Source organism: Micromys minutus (assembly GCF_963924665.1).
Source record: "Micromys minutus genome assembly, chromosome: 29".
Classification (NCBI taxonomy): Eukaryota; Metazoa; Chordata; class Mammalia; order Rodentia; family Muridae; genus Micromys; species Micromys minutus.
Window position 1 is genome coordinate 27,334,647 of NC_137964.1, and position 15,712 is coordinate 27,350,358.

Sequence of the window (15,712 nt, forward strand, 5' to 3'; positions counted from 1 at the left end):
TCAGAAGCCTGGAGTCTGATCACAGGTTCGATGTCCCTCACAGGAGCCTTGAGCACCTTCCTGTCCTCTCTAGGTCAAGGTCTTGCAGCAGAGGGACAATGGTCTGACTCTGGAGCCTCCTGGGTCAATGCTGGGGTGCTCACAGTAAGAAACATGGTTTCTCTGGCTACAAGGAAAAACAGTCATGTCAGGAATCTGCAATGCTTCCAGGAGGGAGATTTAAACCAGCCCTGAGGGTGGGTACCATGACTGTACACCGGGAGCTCATCAGAAAGGGGATAGCACCATGGAGTTTGGGAAGATGGCCATCAGGACACCTTTATTACTATGCCCATTGAGGGCACATATGGTCCCACAGGCAGAACCTACACTAGTACATCTGCACAATGGGAGACATAGCCTAGCCACCTCTCTGCAGCAGGACAGCACTACAGGCCACTGTTCCCACAGCTGCCTCCCTCCAGGTCCCCTGTCACTTCCTTCCTGACCTTCTGAGGTTTGTCTCACATCACTGCAGCCATGTTCTTCCCCACCCTGAGGGCACAGGTGACATCATCAGTTCCCAGCATCAGGCAGACCCTGCCCCAGAAGGAGAAAGGTACAAGTGCAGGTCCCTCTGTGCCTCTGTGGCTGTGACACAGCCCCACTGAGTTCCATTGGCCACATGACAATGAGACAGGGAAGACAGGATGCTTCATGGACCTGACAGTGGCTTCAGAGTCCACAGGATCCCAGCCCTGACAGTCACTGAGTGTCCCTGAATCATCAGCTTCAGCTCTATGAATCTATGTACCTGTTTTTGTCTGTGTGCACCTATGTTTGTATGTGTGTGTGTTTGTTGTGTGTGTGTGTGTGTGTGTGTATGGAAGTTTGTATCATGTGAGGTTCTGTGAATGTGTGTATGTGACTGTGTGTGTGTGTGTGTCCACTTGTGTAACAGCACAGAGAAGAACATCAGAGGTCAACTTGAGGGGTTTTTCTTCTTCTCCCACATAGGTTCTAGGGATCACCCTAAGTCTTCAGTGTTGGGAGTGCCTTTACCACTGAGCCATCTGGCCAGCCCGTGATATCTCTGAATAGGTAAAAAAAAAAAAAAAAGAAAAAAAAAAGGCAATAAAACCAGGCACACAGTTGTCTTTCATAGTAGTGTAGAGACCTTTAGAAAAAGATAAAGTCTCAATGACAACATTCTGCAAATAAATGGAGAGATTGAAGTTGTGTGTACTAGGACATGGTGATGACAGGGTCTCACCGACACTTCCCAGGAGCCCACGGGGGTCCCATCCTGGTGCCTAAAGCATGGGTACTGTAGCCAGGCTTCTGCCTCTTCTGCCAGTGCACACCAGCCCTGTGAGTCTGAACCAGCCACGTTCCTTGTTGGGTCAGCAGGGTCCAGGATCACAGGCCTGCAGAGCAACATCAGGGAGGGAATTGTGCATCTGGCCAGTGCCTCAGGTAACACCTCACAGGGGCAGGGGAGGAGCCCAGCAGAGCATCCCTATCCAAAGTTTGGCCAGAGTCCCTGCCCCACAGCATACACAAGCCTGGAGGGATTTTGGGAATGACCTGCAAGACCTGGGTTCAAATCCTCTACCCTTTAGTAGCTGTGTGTCCTGGGGCAGGTGCCTCAGGCTCTCTGATCTGTGAGATGGGGAGAATGGGACCAGCCAGTCTCATGGGAAACTGAACACAGCACAGGATGAGGACAGGTCACTCCCTAGGGTGACATAGTTCTATTATTTATAGTTAATTAGTCCTTGGCAGGTCTTTGGTGCTTCAAAGCCCATATGATCCTGTTTCTGTTGTAAAATCTCAGTTCCCACTCCATGTTCTTCCCATTCCTTTACTCTGGGTCTGGACACTGTCAGAGCCTTGGTCTTCTCATCTCAGACAGGAGAGCCCACCCCTGTCTCCCAGGGTATTAGACCTCATAGTAAGGTGACAGTGCCCAGGGCAGGAGACACTGCATTGACACAGAGCTCCCACCTCTCCCTTCCACAGGACTGCAGCCTGACACCCTCAAACACAGCCATGTAGGGACAAGCTACCTGGTTTTTTTGAGTTGTACGTGCAGGTAGTCATTGATCTCTTGGTGTATAACGTCATAATAATATGTCCAGCAGATCTGAAGACATATGTACTTAACAATCAGTTCTAAGACACTCTGGAAACCCCTCGCGGTCTGTGCTCCATTTTTGGCTGGAATCTCATTTTCCCAGGCATAGACTGTGAGCAGCTCAAGGGCGTACTGTGGGGGCAGCGGCTGCCCCAGCTTCTCCTTACACTGAGAAGAGAAAGGCAATGAGAAAATGGGGTTCTCAGCTGTGGTGTGGGAGCCACTGCTCACAGGCTCAATTCAGCTGCCACCTGAGGATGTCCCTATAGGTTTATTGTCACACAGCCACTTCCAGTCATTGAGATTCAGTCTCTGGCCCCTCCTGTGCTATAGCCAAGAGCTGAGTGGTTGAGATGGACTGTGTACTCCACAAAGACAGCTCTCACTAGCAGGAGGAGGAGTCAAGACACCATGAGTGACAGCTGAGAGTGAGGGTGGGGGCGGGACAAAAGGCGTGCTCACTATGGAAGTTGTCTCATGGTCTCTGAATAATTGGGAAGGGGGCAGGGAGATGGCTTAGGGGTAAAGTGCCTCCCTCCCCAAGCAGGGGTGAGAAGTAGAGGCCAGATCCCCAGTGTGTACATGAGTGTCAGGGTCTTGAGAAAGCTGACTCATAATCCCATTTTAAGGGGTTAGGGATGGGGCTCCCCTGGGCTGTGTGACTGTCCAGAACTGCTGATCCAGCACACTCTGTGTCATGTGTGAGACCATGGCTGATTACATAAGATGAGCAGTGACTGAGGACCTGCCCTCACACTCTGGCCTCCACATTCTATGTACACACAAGCACACACAAACACATGCACTTCCACTAACAGGTCTACACACACATATACCACACATACATTTAAAAAATTGTCCAGAAAAAATATTGACAAATTATCCATGTAAAAATGTAACAGACTGAAATAAAAGGAAACAGAAGGCATGCAAAGTGACATGACATGTTTGCTGAAGAAGGAAGTAGTCACGCAGAGACACGAATGAAGCAGCTACCATGGAACAGTGATTTTGACACGGCTGAAGAGAGCCTTAGCTGAAGAGAAAGTGGACTAGAAGAAATCACTTAGTACAAACATGGAAAGTCCTCTCTCCCCATCCCCTCTCCTCCCTCCACAGCAGCAATGTCTCTTGCTCTTCCTCATAACCCTTGTTTCCCTGAGCCCCTCTGCTTTGCTTGTAACCCCCCTTTCTCTTCCATTTTCCGTTGTGTCATCTGGTGCCATTTTTATTTCTCTTTGTGTCAAACTGACACAGATAGTGCCATCTGGAGAAGATGGCCTCAGCGGAGTCAGGCTTGATCAGTGTGGGAGGGCCCAGCCCATTGTAGGCATTGCCTGTTCTGGGCAGGTGGTCCTGAGTTGCTTTTTAAAATCAGACTGATCCTCCAAGGGTATCAGGCAGCAGGTGACGTACCTCCATGGCCTGTGCTTCAGTTCCTGCCTCTGCTTCCCTCAGTGATGGAGTGTGGTGCAGGAATGTGAGCCAGACATTCCCTTTCCTCCCCAATTTACTTTCCAGCATCATATTTACCCCAGCAGTCAGAGCAAACTGAACAGAAACTGGTCCTAAGGAGGGGACACTGCTGTGACTGACCCGCCATGTTACTCTGTGGGAGGATTGAGAAGGGATGTGGCAACTTTGGGTGGAAAAGCTGTTGAGAGCTGAGATCGTAATGGGCTGTTTGTGGGAACTTGGAGGACAGGAGCTGAGAGGCAGGCAGAGGACAGAGGCTGGAGTGAAGGTTCAGAGAAAAGCAAAGACCCCATCAGGGCTGTTTGTTGCTATGCTTTGATTAAGAATCAGTAATTTCTCATCAGCTGGGCTGAAATCAGCTCAAATAATTTATAGATCTGCAGGATGGGCCCAAGGCTTCTAGGAAGAAATTCTTCATGGTCAGAAAACAGAATCTTTGGCTGAGGGTCACAAGACTGACTCTCTGGAATTTAGCCACATTGGTAGTGCAGACAAGCCTCCCTGGTGCTAAGGATTTAGTCCTTGGAAATCTGCAGGTTTGGAGGCATCATGGGGAGCAGCTGAGGCCTGGCGCTGGGAGAGGCCAGGGAGGCCATTGGTGAAAGTGAAGCCTCGGTTTCAGTGGAGACCCTGAGACACTGGACTTGCCCTGAGCAGGAGACAACTGTCAGGACAGAGCGATGTGAGAACAGAGTTGGCCTGAGCCTGAGACCAGCTCGGTGCGCTGTGGATGGCAGAGACTCAGAGTTCAGGGAACTGTGGGTCCCAGATATCAGATACTGAGCCTTTTGCTACAATTGTGACCATGACTTGGTTCTTTGGTCTTGGGCAAATAAACAATATCACTAGTGTTTCAAAATTTATATGAGTATCTACCTCAGAGAATAATCTTCTTAATTGTTGAAATTTTATGAAATATTGTTATTTTTAAAGATTGTGTTTTATGGCATGATATTGAGGGATGTCTTAGCAAAAATGTTCAATAGAGGTGTATAAGCCTCAAGTTGAAAGTGGGTTATTTGGGGACGTGAGTTTTGCTCAATTAGACATAAGATAGGGTCATTGAGCAGGAGGCATCCTAAGACAACCCCTCAGTCATCTGGTAGGGTAGTCTGTGCGGACATGTCCATGAACAGTGATGGGTGAGGTTGGTGCCTGAGCTTGTGCGCTGTAAAATAAAGCAAACTGAGCCTTGCAGATTAAGGCAGTGAGCAGAGTTTTTCCATGGTCTGTGCTTCCTGTTACTGTCCTGACTTCCCTCCGTGGTGGCTGTGACTGGGATCTGTAACCAAGCAAGACCTTTCCTGCCCAAGGCACACTGGTCATGTGATAGAGCCATCATATTTATAGACAACAAACTAGAACAGATTTTATCTGGCCTGTACCCTCTCTACACATAGGGTCCAGGGTGTCTGTCCGGTGCCTTACCAGTCGATACCAGTGCTTGACCAGAATGATGAGATTCTTCAAGTCGGATGGACGCTCCCACAGGAAGTTTTGCTGGAGCTCAATGAAGCAGTTGGAGAACTCGCCCTCCTTCTTCAGGGTGGTGCACTCACGGATGAGCTGGGAGTAGATTTTGTTGTAGAATTCAGAGTCGAGATCCTCGTTTTTTCTCATCGTATCTAGAAAGGAAGTTTCATTCATGTTTAGACTCTGCTCTGGGGATCTCTCTTCTCTCTAGGGTCACAACTACTGGCTATGGTGTTCACTAAACAGGGAAGAATCTTTCCACAGCCAGCATCACTCCCCATATAAACATGAGCCCCCCACACCTCAGGACTGCATACATGAATTGGTCCTGGAAAGTCTGTGCCACTCACTGGTTCAGTAGGATGCCTTACTCACAGGGATGGAGGCAGTGGTGGGAGGAAACAGCACACTGTGGTCACTCACAGGAGACTTACACAGTCATCTGACAATGGCCAACCATGTTCTGTTGTTCCGAGGAACACTGTACTGTACTTGTGTCTCATTTCTGGTGCTTACAGTCTCTGCCCTATTTTGAGATGATGGGTGGATTGTGTGCACATGGATGGGGGAAACACACATTCAGAAGCCACAGGAGGAGATGGGGGTCTTCCTTTACAGTTTGTCACATCTCCCTTTACAGCAGGCTCTCTGTAAACATGGAGCTTGACTGGCATCCACCAGGACACAGAGATTCTCCTGTCTTTGTCCCCATCGCACAGGGTTAGAGGTCAATGTGTAAGATTAGGTGGGTGTAGGGGATTTGAACTCAGGCCCTCACACTTGTGCCACAATCACCATCATCCACTAGTTTTCTCCCCAGCCACTGTGTGTCTGCAGTGCCTAACTTAATGTCATGTGGTATAGGTTGTCCAGTTCCTGAGAGCTTCGGGATATGGTGGTGGTGGAGGTGTGTGTGTGCCCTGTGAACTTTTACAGTGGATAGGGATCAGGCTATGAAAGTGATGTGTGTGTGTGTGTGTGGTTATGTGTAGTTGTGTCTGCACAGTTATATACTCCAGGAAGAGTGCAGGCTGAGCTTAAGCATCTGCAGGTGGTTACCATGGTAGCTGCAGGCTATACTGTCAGGCTTTGATGCTGCCACAGACCCAAATCACTTACAGATGGAGCTTGGGAAAAATCCAGCCCCTCAGTAACCTAGGAAATTCTCAAGAGTTTATTTACTATTTCAAGACCCAGCACACAGTAGGCCTCATTTGCTAAGTCACCGAGTTAGGGCTGTAGCTGGCACCCTCTATGGGTTGCCACCCACACCATCGTCCCTAAGGTGGTTCTGTGGTGAAGCCTCTTTTGTACTGGAAAGCTTTCCCAGGCTAGGGAAGTCCACGAACAAGACAGGATTCTCGAACAGCCCCTCCAGGCTCATTTCTTAGTCAGTCCCTTTGAGCCCCCTCCACTGAACAGGGTTCTAAGCCTCTTGCAGCTCCCACAGCAGGCTGCCCTGGTTCTACTCCCAGGCTGGCCCTCTCAGTCCCTGCTGCCTCAGACTGCACTGCTTCCATAACTCTCCTAAGCCAAGTGCTTATTTCTAGGTTAATGTGCTTCCCCAAAGGGTAAACCCTCAAGTATTCTACAAGCTCCCCATAGGGTCCTTCAGAGGTGATTCTGGTTGTTCTTGCGTAGAGTTGGGCAATTTGTAGCTTTGGGGATACTCTGTGTGTGAGGACTAGTGTGAGATACTAGTTTAGAGGATCATTAATGTTAGTTAAATCATATGTGTGTTCATCTGCGAATTGTGTGCTAGGTTTCCAGTTTTCCAGAGGTTCAGGACAGAGCTCCCCTGGGAATTTCTGCATACTGCATACCCACCCCCCTCCTCCTCAAAACTACAGGAAGATTCAGGCCTCTGCATAGGTCTGAGGTTTCTCATTCTTGATAGAAGATGAAACAGATGTTATTTTTTTTTCAATTTATCTCTTGTTCTTCTTTTAGAGACACACAGTTCACAATGTCAGCCATGTAGAGAGCTGTTCACCATGCAGGTGTTTGGTAGGATATCACTGGGGGTGGGGCAAAAGGAATCTTAGGAAAGGGCTTCTTAGACAGTAAAAGGATCCAAAATCAGATTCTGAGCACTTCTGTCATGGGCTGTAGTTGAGGGGCATAAAGGTCCACACAGAAATCCCAGTTCAGGGCAAGAAATCCCTCAGGGACCTGATCAGAACAGAGGTGAAGCTGGCTGATCCAGCTTTCTCAAAACAAACAAGCAAACAAATTTGCCTGTCTTGTAGTGGAGGAAGCCCAAGTGTGTCCTGAATATGTCTAAGTATAATTGTTTACAGGAGACTCATAGCCTGCAGACACTTCTAGGAGAATAGGCACCCCCCTCCCCCAGCCCTGTGTTATGTCTAATGAACACACGGAGGCTCCAGGTGCCCGAGATTTGGGTTCAGCTGCACCAGAGCACACACCCCACCAGATCCCAGATTCTTACTGCAAGAGCCATGAAGGTGGGAAGCAAACTCCAAGTCAACCTCTCAACAAAAATAGGCTTCTAAGTAACAGACAGCCAAGGCTGACCTCTGGCCATTATCCAAACATGCAAACACATGCACAGAATTGTGCATACACGTGAACATGCTCCCCAGCACTGGCACACACACACACACACACACACACACACACACACACAATAGAAGACAGGATTCAGATGAGGAAGGGTAGGATGAGGCTCTGCTGCTGGCTGACTTACACAAGATATCATGGGCTGTCTGCACATGAAATTCCACCTCCTGCTGGAACTGGGGGGAGCTCAGCTTGAAGCTTAGAGTCCTGGAGTTGGGCTTCTCTGAGCTCTGGACCTCAAACTTCAGTTTAAATTGCTTCCATTGCTGCAGCTGACACAGGTGTTTCTGAATTTCCTCAATGAACTCTCCCCGCCGCTTTAACTGATCCTCAAAGCTGGTGAGATTGATAAAGAACACCACCAGGTCGGCCTCTGACCTGCCCTTAAGCATGGTGTATTTATTGTAGGAGCCGCTCTAAAAGACAAGGATGAGAATGACAAGGGGCAGGTAGAGCCTCGCTGGGCCTTCCAGATGCTGAACAGAGTAGGAGTCCATCACTGAGAGTAACCCTTGGGGGAGAAAGCTGACCCACGTGTAGTGGAATTCTACTCAGCCTTGAAGAGTGAGATTGGAATCTGTAGGAAAATAGATGGGCCTGGATCTTGTGGTACAGGAGACAAAGCAAGAATGTACATCATTCCAATTCTGGCTTATCTGTTTCTATCCCAATTTAACTCTGTGTGTGTGTGTGTGTGTGTGTGTGATGGAAGGCCACTCTCTGGGAGAGCTCACATTCAAGTACAAGGGAGTGTGTGAGAGGAGACTGAGTACATTTCCTCAGATGTATGAAAGTGCTGTCGTACTCCCTCTTTTTAACAGAGCATTGGGAGAAATGCACCATGAACACCGTAGAGGAAGAAGTCTGGAACAGTTTTAACATTTCCTCTGAGATCCTTCCGTATCAAGGACACTGAATTCACAGAAAGACAAAAATTGAGAAAATAGCAAGTAATGTGCAGTGGTCCTCCCTAAATAAAATGCCAGGCACAATCACTAACAACCACACTCGTGCCCCTGATATAAATGAGTGGACATTGCAAAGTGATATCTTTACAGCCTTCACAGTGACTGAGGTAGGGACCGCTGTCATAAAGTCCCATGTGACAGAGGGGACCATGGACAATGAGCTTCCATCAGTCTGTCAGCCAGCAGGTGGGTCTGTTCTGTTCTCTGCCCTGTGCCATAGCTGGAGTGTACATGAGCACCCTGCACAGAGCAGGGAGGTAACTGACGCCCCACTCAGGACTGCAAGCTGACTATGAGAGCCCTCTCCCAGCCCACCCTGGTCAGCTCAGGCTAATGGACTCACCATCATGACCCTGGAGACCCTCACAGGGTGGGCAGCACCTCTGAAGCAGCTGTCCTTCAGGAAAGAACATATAAAGTGCATGTCTTCTACGAAGTCATTTAGAAATTTGGTGTCAGGAAGGAGGTGATCCTCTATGAACTTGTCCAGCCTCCAACCTGGAGTGCCACTGAGATCCTGATCCATTCTCACTGAGGCCAGGAATGTTTGCTGACTGCAGCCTGGCCTCAGGAGTCAGCTGCCCCTTATAGCCATAGCTGGTTCCTCTTCCCAGGAAGGGCGGGGCCATGTAAATCAGACCTCCCCACCTGCCACCTCTGGCTCCTGCTCCCTGACACTCTGGGGTTTATTTGCCTGATGGCATTTCTTTGGATTGCCAAAACCTCATCACAGCAGGCTGGGAACAAGGAGGCATGAAGCATCCTAAACATAATTTTTATTGTTCTTTCTTTCCTGATCTCTAATAGTTACTAAAGGAAAATCCATTGAAAGTCTCCAAGATATTTAACAACAGAACACACACACACACACACACACACACACACACACACACACACACAGACACACACACACGTGGATAAAACAGGAAGAGCAAATGAGAAAATCCAGAAGATGGCAGGCACCAGTGTCAGCACAGCTGTGGTGGGTTTGTCACAGGTGACTGGTCCTAGCTGAATATTGTAAGGAGCTGTCTGCAAGGTCACAGATAGCTTCTAGTTCAGACTTCAGGTCTCACAGTTCTGTGGGTTCTCACACCCATGATGTGGCCATCATCCAGGGCATCATGTGAGACAGTCCCTCTGCCCTCTACCCCCACCTCCATCAGTCTGTTTATAGGACAAAGGTTTCACATCTCACTCCTTTGCCCAGGCTGGATGTGAACTTGGGGATCTACCCCATTGGTCTCCCAAGTGCTGTGGTCACAGGGTGTGGCTCTCTCTCTCCAGCTGCACCCATCTAGGTTATCAATAAATTGCCACTCTCCACTATAGCATAAAGTGTTGACTAGTGCCAAAGGTATACACTCATGAGGAAGAGCCTGTCTCCATGACAACCTATCTGCCCAGCAGGAGTGGATGTTCATCAGGGCAGGATGGTCCACACCTGTGATCCCTATCCTGGAAGGCTGACTAAGAATATAAAGAGTTCAAGGCTATCCTGGATTACATGATGAGGCCCTGTCTTACAAAATACAAAAATCAACCACACAAGCGTATGCATATACATACACATATGTACATACACTCAAATCTAAATCAGTGTTGGAATCACTTCAGAGAGCAAGGAACAGCAGACCAAGGAAGTTCTTTAAACAGTGGCTCTCCTGTGGTCATGGCAACAATTCGTGGCAGGCTTTAACGGATTTCTTTTGAGGAACCAGAAGCAATGGCCTTATCATTCAGGTCAGAGGCCGGCCTTTAGCAAAAGCTATAGTTTTCACAGACTGGCTGATAGCAGAGGCTCCTTGGTGGAATCTACCCAGGCCTGGGATGCTGAAGGCCCCTCCCACAAGTGTCAGGATGGGAGGACAAGAGGCAGCTGAGGGTCCTGAGAAGATCAGGGCAAGGGTGCAGCTAATGTGCTTTCAAATATTCCATTTATTTCAAGTGTTTGAGCATGTGAAGTCAGAGGACAACTTGTAGGACTCAGCTGTCTCCCAATTTAACACTTGGGTCCTGGGGTCAAACTCAGGACACCAAGCTTGGTGACAAAAACCTGTACTCTCTGAGACATCTCAGTGATCCTTTTTGTTGTTTATAGGTAAGGATTGCGGTTATAGGTGGGCTAGCTTTCCACTTACAGCAATCCTGCTGCCTCAGCCCTTTGAGTCTCATCGCCCAGCTCATCCCTACCACTTCCTTGTCCTCTCTGGGGAGTTTGATGACCATCCACTAGGTACTCTTTATTTTAAACAAATGTTATTGACACTAGAGGGCATGAAAGCCCCATGCTGGACACAACATTGAGTGGTGAGCTGGGGAGGGGCAGGGCAGGAAACTTGTCTAGAGGGTGGCAGCCCTGGACAGGTAAGCAAACCAGAACACATAACTCTCAGGCCCAGAGCAGAGCTCTGAATTGGCCCACTCCAACATCCACCCCATCAATGCACTGCTGGAGTGTGGAAGGGGCCAGACCTACAGACCCAAACCTAAAGGATGTCCGTGACATAGAACAACAACAGCATGTCTGAGGGAAGACCAGTGAGGGTCCAGTGCTGATAGAGTAGCAGAAGCCAGACCCATGGCAATGGACATCGCTGGGGGACACACTGTGACACCCTGCAGCTTCTACAGTGAGTTCGTTTTCTTTTTCCCTTTTAGTGGGGAGGTTGCAAGGATGGAGAACATGTGTGAGAGGATGGGGAGGTGAGTGGGATTGGGGTTCATCGTGTGAAATTCAAAGAACCAAGGAAGACGTGTTTTAAATATGAAAAAAAAATCAACCCGAATACACATATCTTGGTAGACGCATTGCCTTCCATAGTCTGAAAAGAAGATTCAGCAATAAGAGAAGCCTTATACCCAGTGTCACTTTGATGAAGATGGTTGTGATGTCACTGGCATGTACTCTTTAACCTGAGCAAAGATGGCTGCCGGTCAAAGCCCTTTTCAGTCTGATGAGGCCTCAGCCAAGACACAGGCTAGTCATATGGCTGCCATTTAAAAACGGAAACTTTTTACTATGTTGCAAGATGCTTAACCACACTATGAACTCCACCATTGTGTTATTTCCTGCAAAAGTCTGTTTCTACTTGTGGTGTATCTTGGCTTTAGGACACACCTTTATTCCCTCTGGATGAAATACAGACATGTGGTTAGTAAACACTTTTAATCCCAAACAATGACAGGAAGGTTTGTTTGTACAAGAAAGCTTCATGTTTGAAAGTGACATCTAATTGAGAGGAAACAAAGTGATGAATCAGAGAAACATTTGACAGAATAGGATGGGCCAAAATCTCATGAGAGTAGAGAGGAAAGAGAAGCCATTTGAGGGGTAGTGCAGAGAGAGGGCAGCTTTTACTGGAACAGCTGTACAGAGACAGGTTGCAGAGAGAGAACAAACTAGACACAGATGAAGACAGAATGTGCCAGAGAATGAGAAGGGGCAAGAAGATTAGAAAATATTGCTAGAGTTAGTTTGAAACCAAGCAGAGCAATTCAGGAGAAGCTGAGAGAAGCCAGATTGAATCAGTCAGCATGGAGAGGAGTTTGAACCAGATCAGCTGAGTTGAACCAGCCAGAGTTCAGAAAGAACTAGAAAGGGTGAACTTATTCAGCATCAAGTCCCAGACCCTGAAAACAGACCAGGACTTGATTAGATTGTCTGGAGGCTGGAAGCTCCAGACTGGGCCAAGATTAGCAAACATAGGCACTAAATCTTCAAGACAGCAAGGATCAGGTGAATAAAGTTTTACAGTATAATATGATGTAGTAGACTTACTTTTCTAAACAAGAGCCAAATCATATATGTGGTATACTGTAGCAAATTAAAATGATCTCTATGTAGGTTTAATGGTCAGCCTTTTGTTAAAATTTTATCCTAAATTTTGTTACAGATTCATTTAACTATAGCCACAGTTCACACACCTAGTGGCAGAGGGTTTCTGTAGAACAGAGGAAACTCTCTGTCATGCATGTGCTCAATTGTACAGGAGGTCAGTAAAAAAAAATACAGTTATTGAGAATATCTTATAAAAGCTGATTTGACTATAGCCAGTTCAAAGTTTTAAATTTTACAAGGTTGGTGCACATTCTTTTGTGGACCCTATGGAGTTGGTCTATTAAATATATGCTTCTTTTCATTAGAAAAGCCATGTAGAAAAGTGTTGGAATCAATTTCTATAGGATCTTTTGATGGAACCTTAGGGAACATCCATGGATTTTCATTCCTTTAATCTTAAAATCTCTGGGACAGTAAACAATATTAGTCCCCAAGTAACATGCTACTGTGATCTGTCAAGTATTATTTGTGTGGACAAATATTCAGTCTTCAGTTTCTTTGTTTAGTGGAACAATAATTTCTGTAGGCTCCCTGTCAGCAAGGGATGATCACGGTGAGCTACCATGAGAATAGTTGTGTTGAAGTTAATAACTGCGTCTCTGTGATCCATAAAATAAAATAGCCTCCAACCTGTATGCCCCTTGCCCAAGGTGCAGATACTTCTTGAGATGTTGGGGGCTGTTGTTTCTCTAAATGACAAGTCACCTCCTTTGCTCCCCTAAAGAAGTTTGTATGACCCAACAGCACAGAATGGGTTTGATCATGAGTGGGTGGATCGTATACAGGCAGGAAGTATGTCAGGATGTAAGCTTGTCCCTGATTGGACCTTGTAGGAAATCCTTAGCCTTGTGGGTTTGTCTTTAATAGGCCTCTGCAAAATGTGACTCATGGCCATTCATGAAAGTCCTCGAATAATCCTGGGTGATTGGCCCAAATTTAATTTAAGCTTGTGTCAAATTCTGCTCAGAAATTTCAGTGGAATTTGTCTTTCTCTGTTGACTCTCAGGTTTAACACGTACAGCTCAAGCAACAGCATTATTGAATACATTAACAACCCTCTCTGCTTCAGGAGCGAGGTTTCCCATAGAATTGACAAGAGTTTCCAGAGAGAGCAACTTACACTGCTAAATAGATAGGAAGTTACAGATGACAGGACCCTTTACCTACTGTGACAGTTAAGCTCATTCATGTACTGATCAGGTGAGCAAGAGAGGAGAAAATCCTCCCTGTAAGGATCGACCAACACCTCATGCAGTAAAATCAGCCTTTGCCATGAACTGCATGTAACCCTCTCAGGAAGCTGTGCCCTTTTTACTTTTCTCCATGAAGGGACCTTTGATACTGAGTCGTTCCCACTCTGAGGCAAAAACAAACCACATTTAACCCAAAATCAAGCAATGAGGAAGCTCTAAGACCTGGGCTGAAGCCTGCCTGCTGCTCCCTGGAACTCAGTTGGGGAGGGGGCGGTGCTCTCTCTGCACCAGGGCTGCTGGGAAAGGGGCCTGGAGCCTACAGGCTTGGGGTTCAGTGAACTTAATTATGGGAGCAGAGGCAGAATGGATGGCTGGAAGCCAAAGAGCTGTGGGGTACTGGGCCTGCCCCGCCTAGGTCTGCCTGGACATGCCTGATAGAAAATGTTCATTCTCTCTCCTCCCTTCCCCTGCCCCGCCCCTCCTGCTCCTCCTCCCCCTTACTTTTCCCCTTTCCTTTTTTTTTTTTTTTTTTTTGTGTGTGTGTGTGTGTGCAGAGGAACTTTATTGATGGTATTCAAGAGAGTAGGGAGGGCTCCCTAGGCCCCTATTATTATGGGGGTCTGGGATGGAAATCGTGAGGGAGATGCTCAGTGTTGGGGGCTGAGTTGGGATGGGACTCCTCAGCAACTGAGGGCCTCTCTCTTGCTCTCAGTGTTTTTGCTGGAGGGGGGGTGGTCCAGGGTTTCTTACTCCTTAGAGGCCATGTAGGCCAGAGGTCCACCACCCTGTTGCTGTAGCTGTATTCATTGTCATACCAAGAAATGAGCTTCACAAAGTTGTCATTGAGAGCAATGCCAGCTCCAGCATCAAAAGTAGAAGAGTGGGAGTTGCTGTTGAAGTCACAGGAGACAACCTGGTCCTCAGTGTAGCCCAGAATGCCCTTTAGTGGGCCCTCAGCTGCCTGCTTCACCACCTTCTTGATGTGGTGGTGAATCATACTTGGCATACTTCTCCAGGCGGCATGTCAGATCCACAACAGATACATTAGGGGTAGGAACACGGAAAGCCATGCCAGTGAGTTCCCATTCAGCTCTGGGATGACCTTGCCCACGGCTTTGGCAGCACCAGTGGATGCAGGGATAATGTTCTGGGCTGCCCCACGGCGATCACGCCACAGCTTCCCAGAGGGGGCCATCCACAGTCTTCTGAGTGGCAGTGATGGCATGAACTGTGGTCATGAGCCCTTCCACGATGCCAAAGTTGTCATGGATGACCTTAGCCAGGGGGGCTAAGCAGTTGGTGGTGCGGGATGCATTGCTGACAATCTTGAGTGAGTTCTCATATTTCTCATGGTTCACACCCATCACAAACATGGGGACATCGGCCAAAGGGGCAGAGATGATGACCCTTTTGGCCCCACCCTTCAAGTGGGCCCCGGCCTTCTCCATGGTGGTGAAGACGTCAGTAGACCCCACGACATACTCAGCACCAGCATCAGCCCATTTGATGTTAGTGGGATCCCGCTCCTGGAAGATGGTGATGGGCTTCCCATTGATGACAAGCTTCCCATTCTCAGCCTTGACTGTGCCATTGAATTTGCCATGGGTAGAGTCATACTGGAACATGTAGACCATGTAGTTGAGGTTGATGAAGGGGTCATTGATGGCGACAATCTCCACTTTGCTAGATCCTAGGCAGAAGGCAGCCCTGGTAACCAGGCGACCAATGCGGCCAAATCCGTTCACACCGACCTTCACCATCTTGTCTAAGGGACGGGGCTGGCACTGCACGAGAAGATGCAGCTGTCTGTAGAACAGGGAGGAGCAGAGCTTTTTTTTTTTTTTTTTAATTAAAGTTGTGAAACATGGAAGTGGGAGGCCCAAGTACCCTGCACCTAATTCCTATTTTTAAAATAACATGTCTTACCTTCCCTGCAGTCCAAGCCCACATTAGATGCTAGTTCTCAGGGACCCTGCAATGTCAAAGTCTGGCAGACAACTGATCCCCATGAGGTCAAGAAATTAATGTATCTGCAGATGTTGCGATGTATCTATTTCCAGGG

General features: G+C 47.8%; 1 protein-coding gene and 1 pseudogene across 2 annotated transcripts; both read right to left on the reverse strand.

The window, feature by feature from the left end:
- Nucleotides 1-555: 555 nt before the first annotated feature.
- Nucleotides 556-9,142, reverse strand: LOC308439503 (inactive 2'-5' oligoadenylate synthetase 1C-like; the record flags this gene model as incomplete). Its single annotated transcript, XM_080941329.1, has 6 exons — nucleotides 556-579; nucleotides 1,253-1,406; nucleotides 2,049-2,284; nucleotides 5,021-5,217; nucleotides 7,776-8,064; nucleotides 8,960-9,142. 6 exons carry the CDS (start codon nucleotides 9,140-9,142, stop codon nucleotides 556-558), a joined length of 1,083 nt encoding a protein of 360 aa, XP_080797455.1.
- A 5,254-nt stretch (nucleotides 9,143-14,396) lies between these two features.
- LOC308439356 (glyceraldehyde-3-phosphate dehydrogenase-like) lies at nucleotides 14,397-15,473 on the reverse strand (annotated as a pseudogene). The gene has a single exon. The product of its transcript is annotated as a glyceraldehyde-3-phosphate dehydrogenase-like (transcript).
- Between the last annotated feature and the right edge of the window lie 239 nt (nucleotides 15,474-15,712).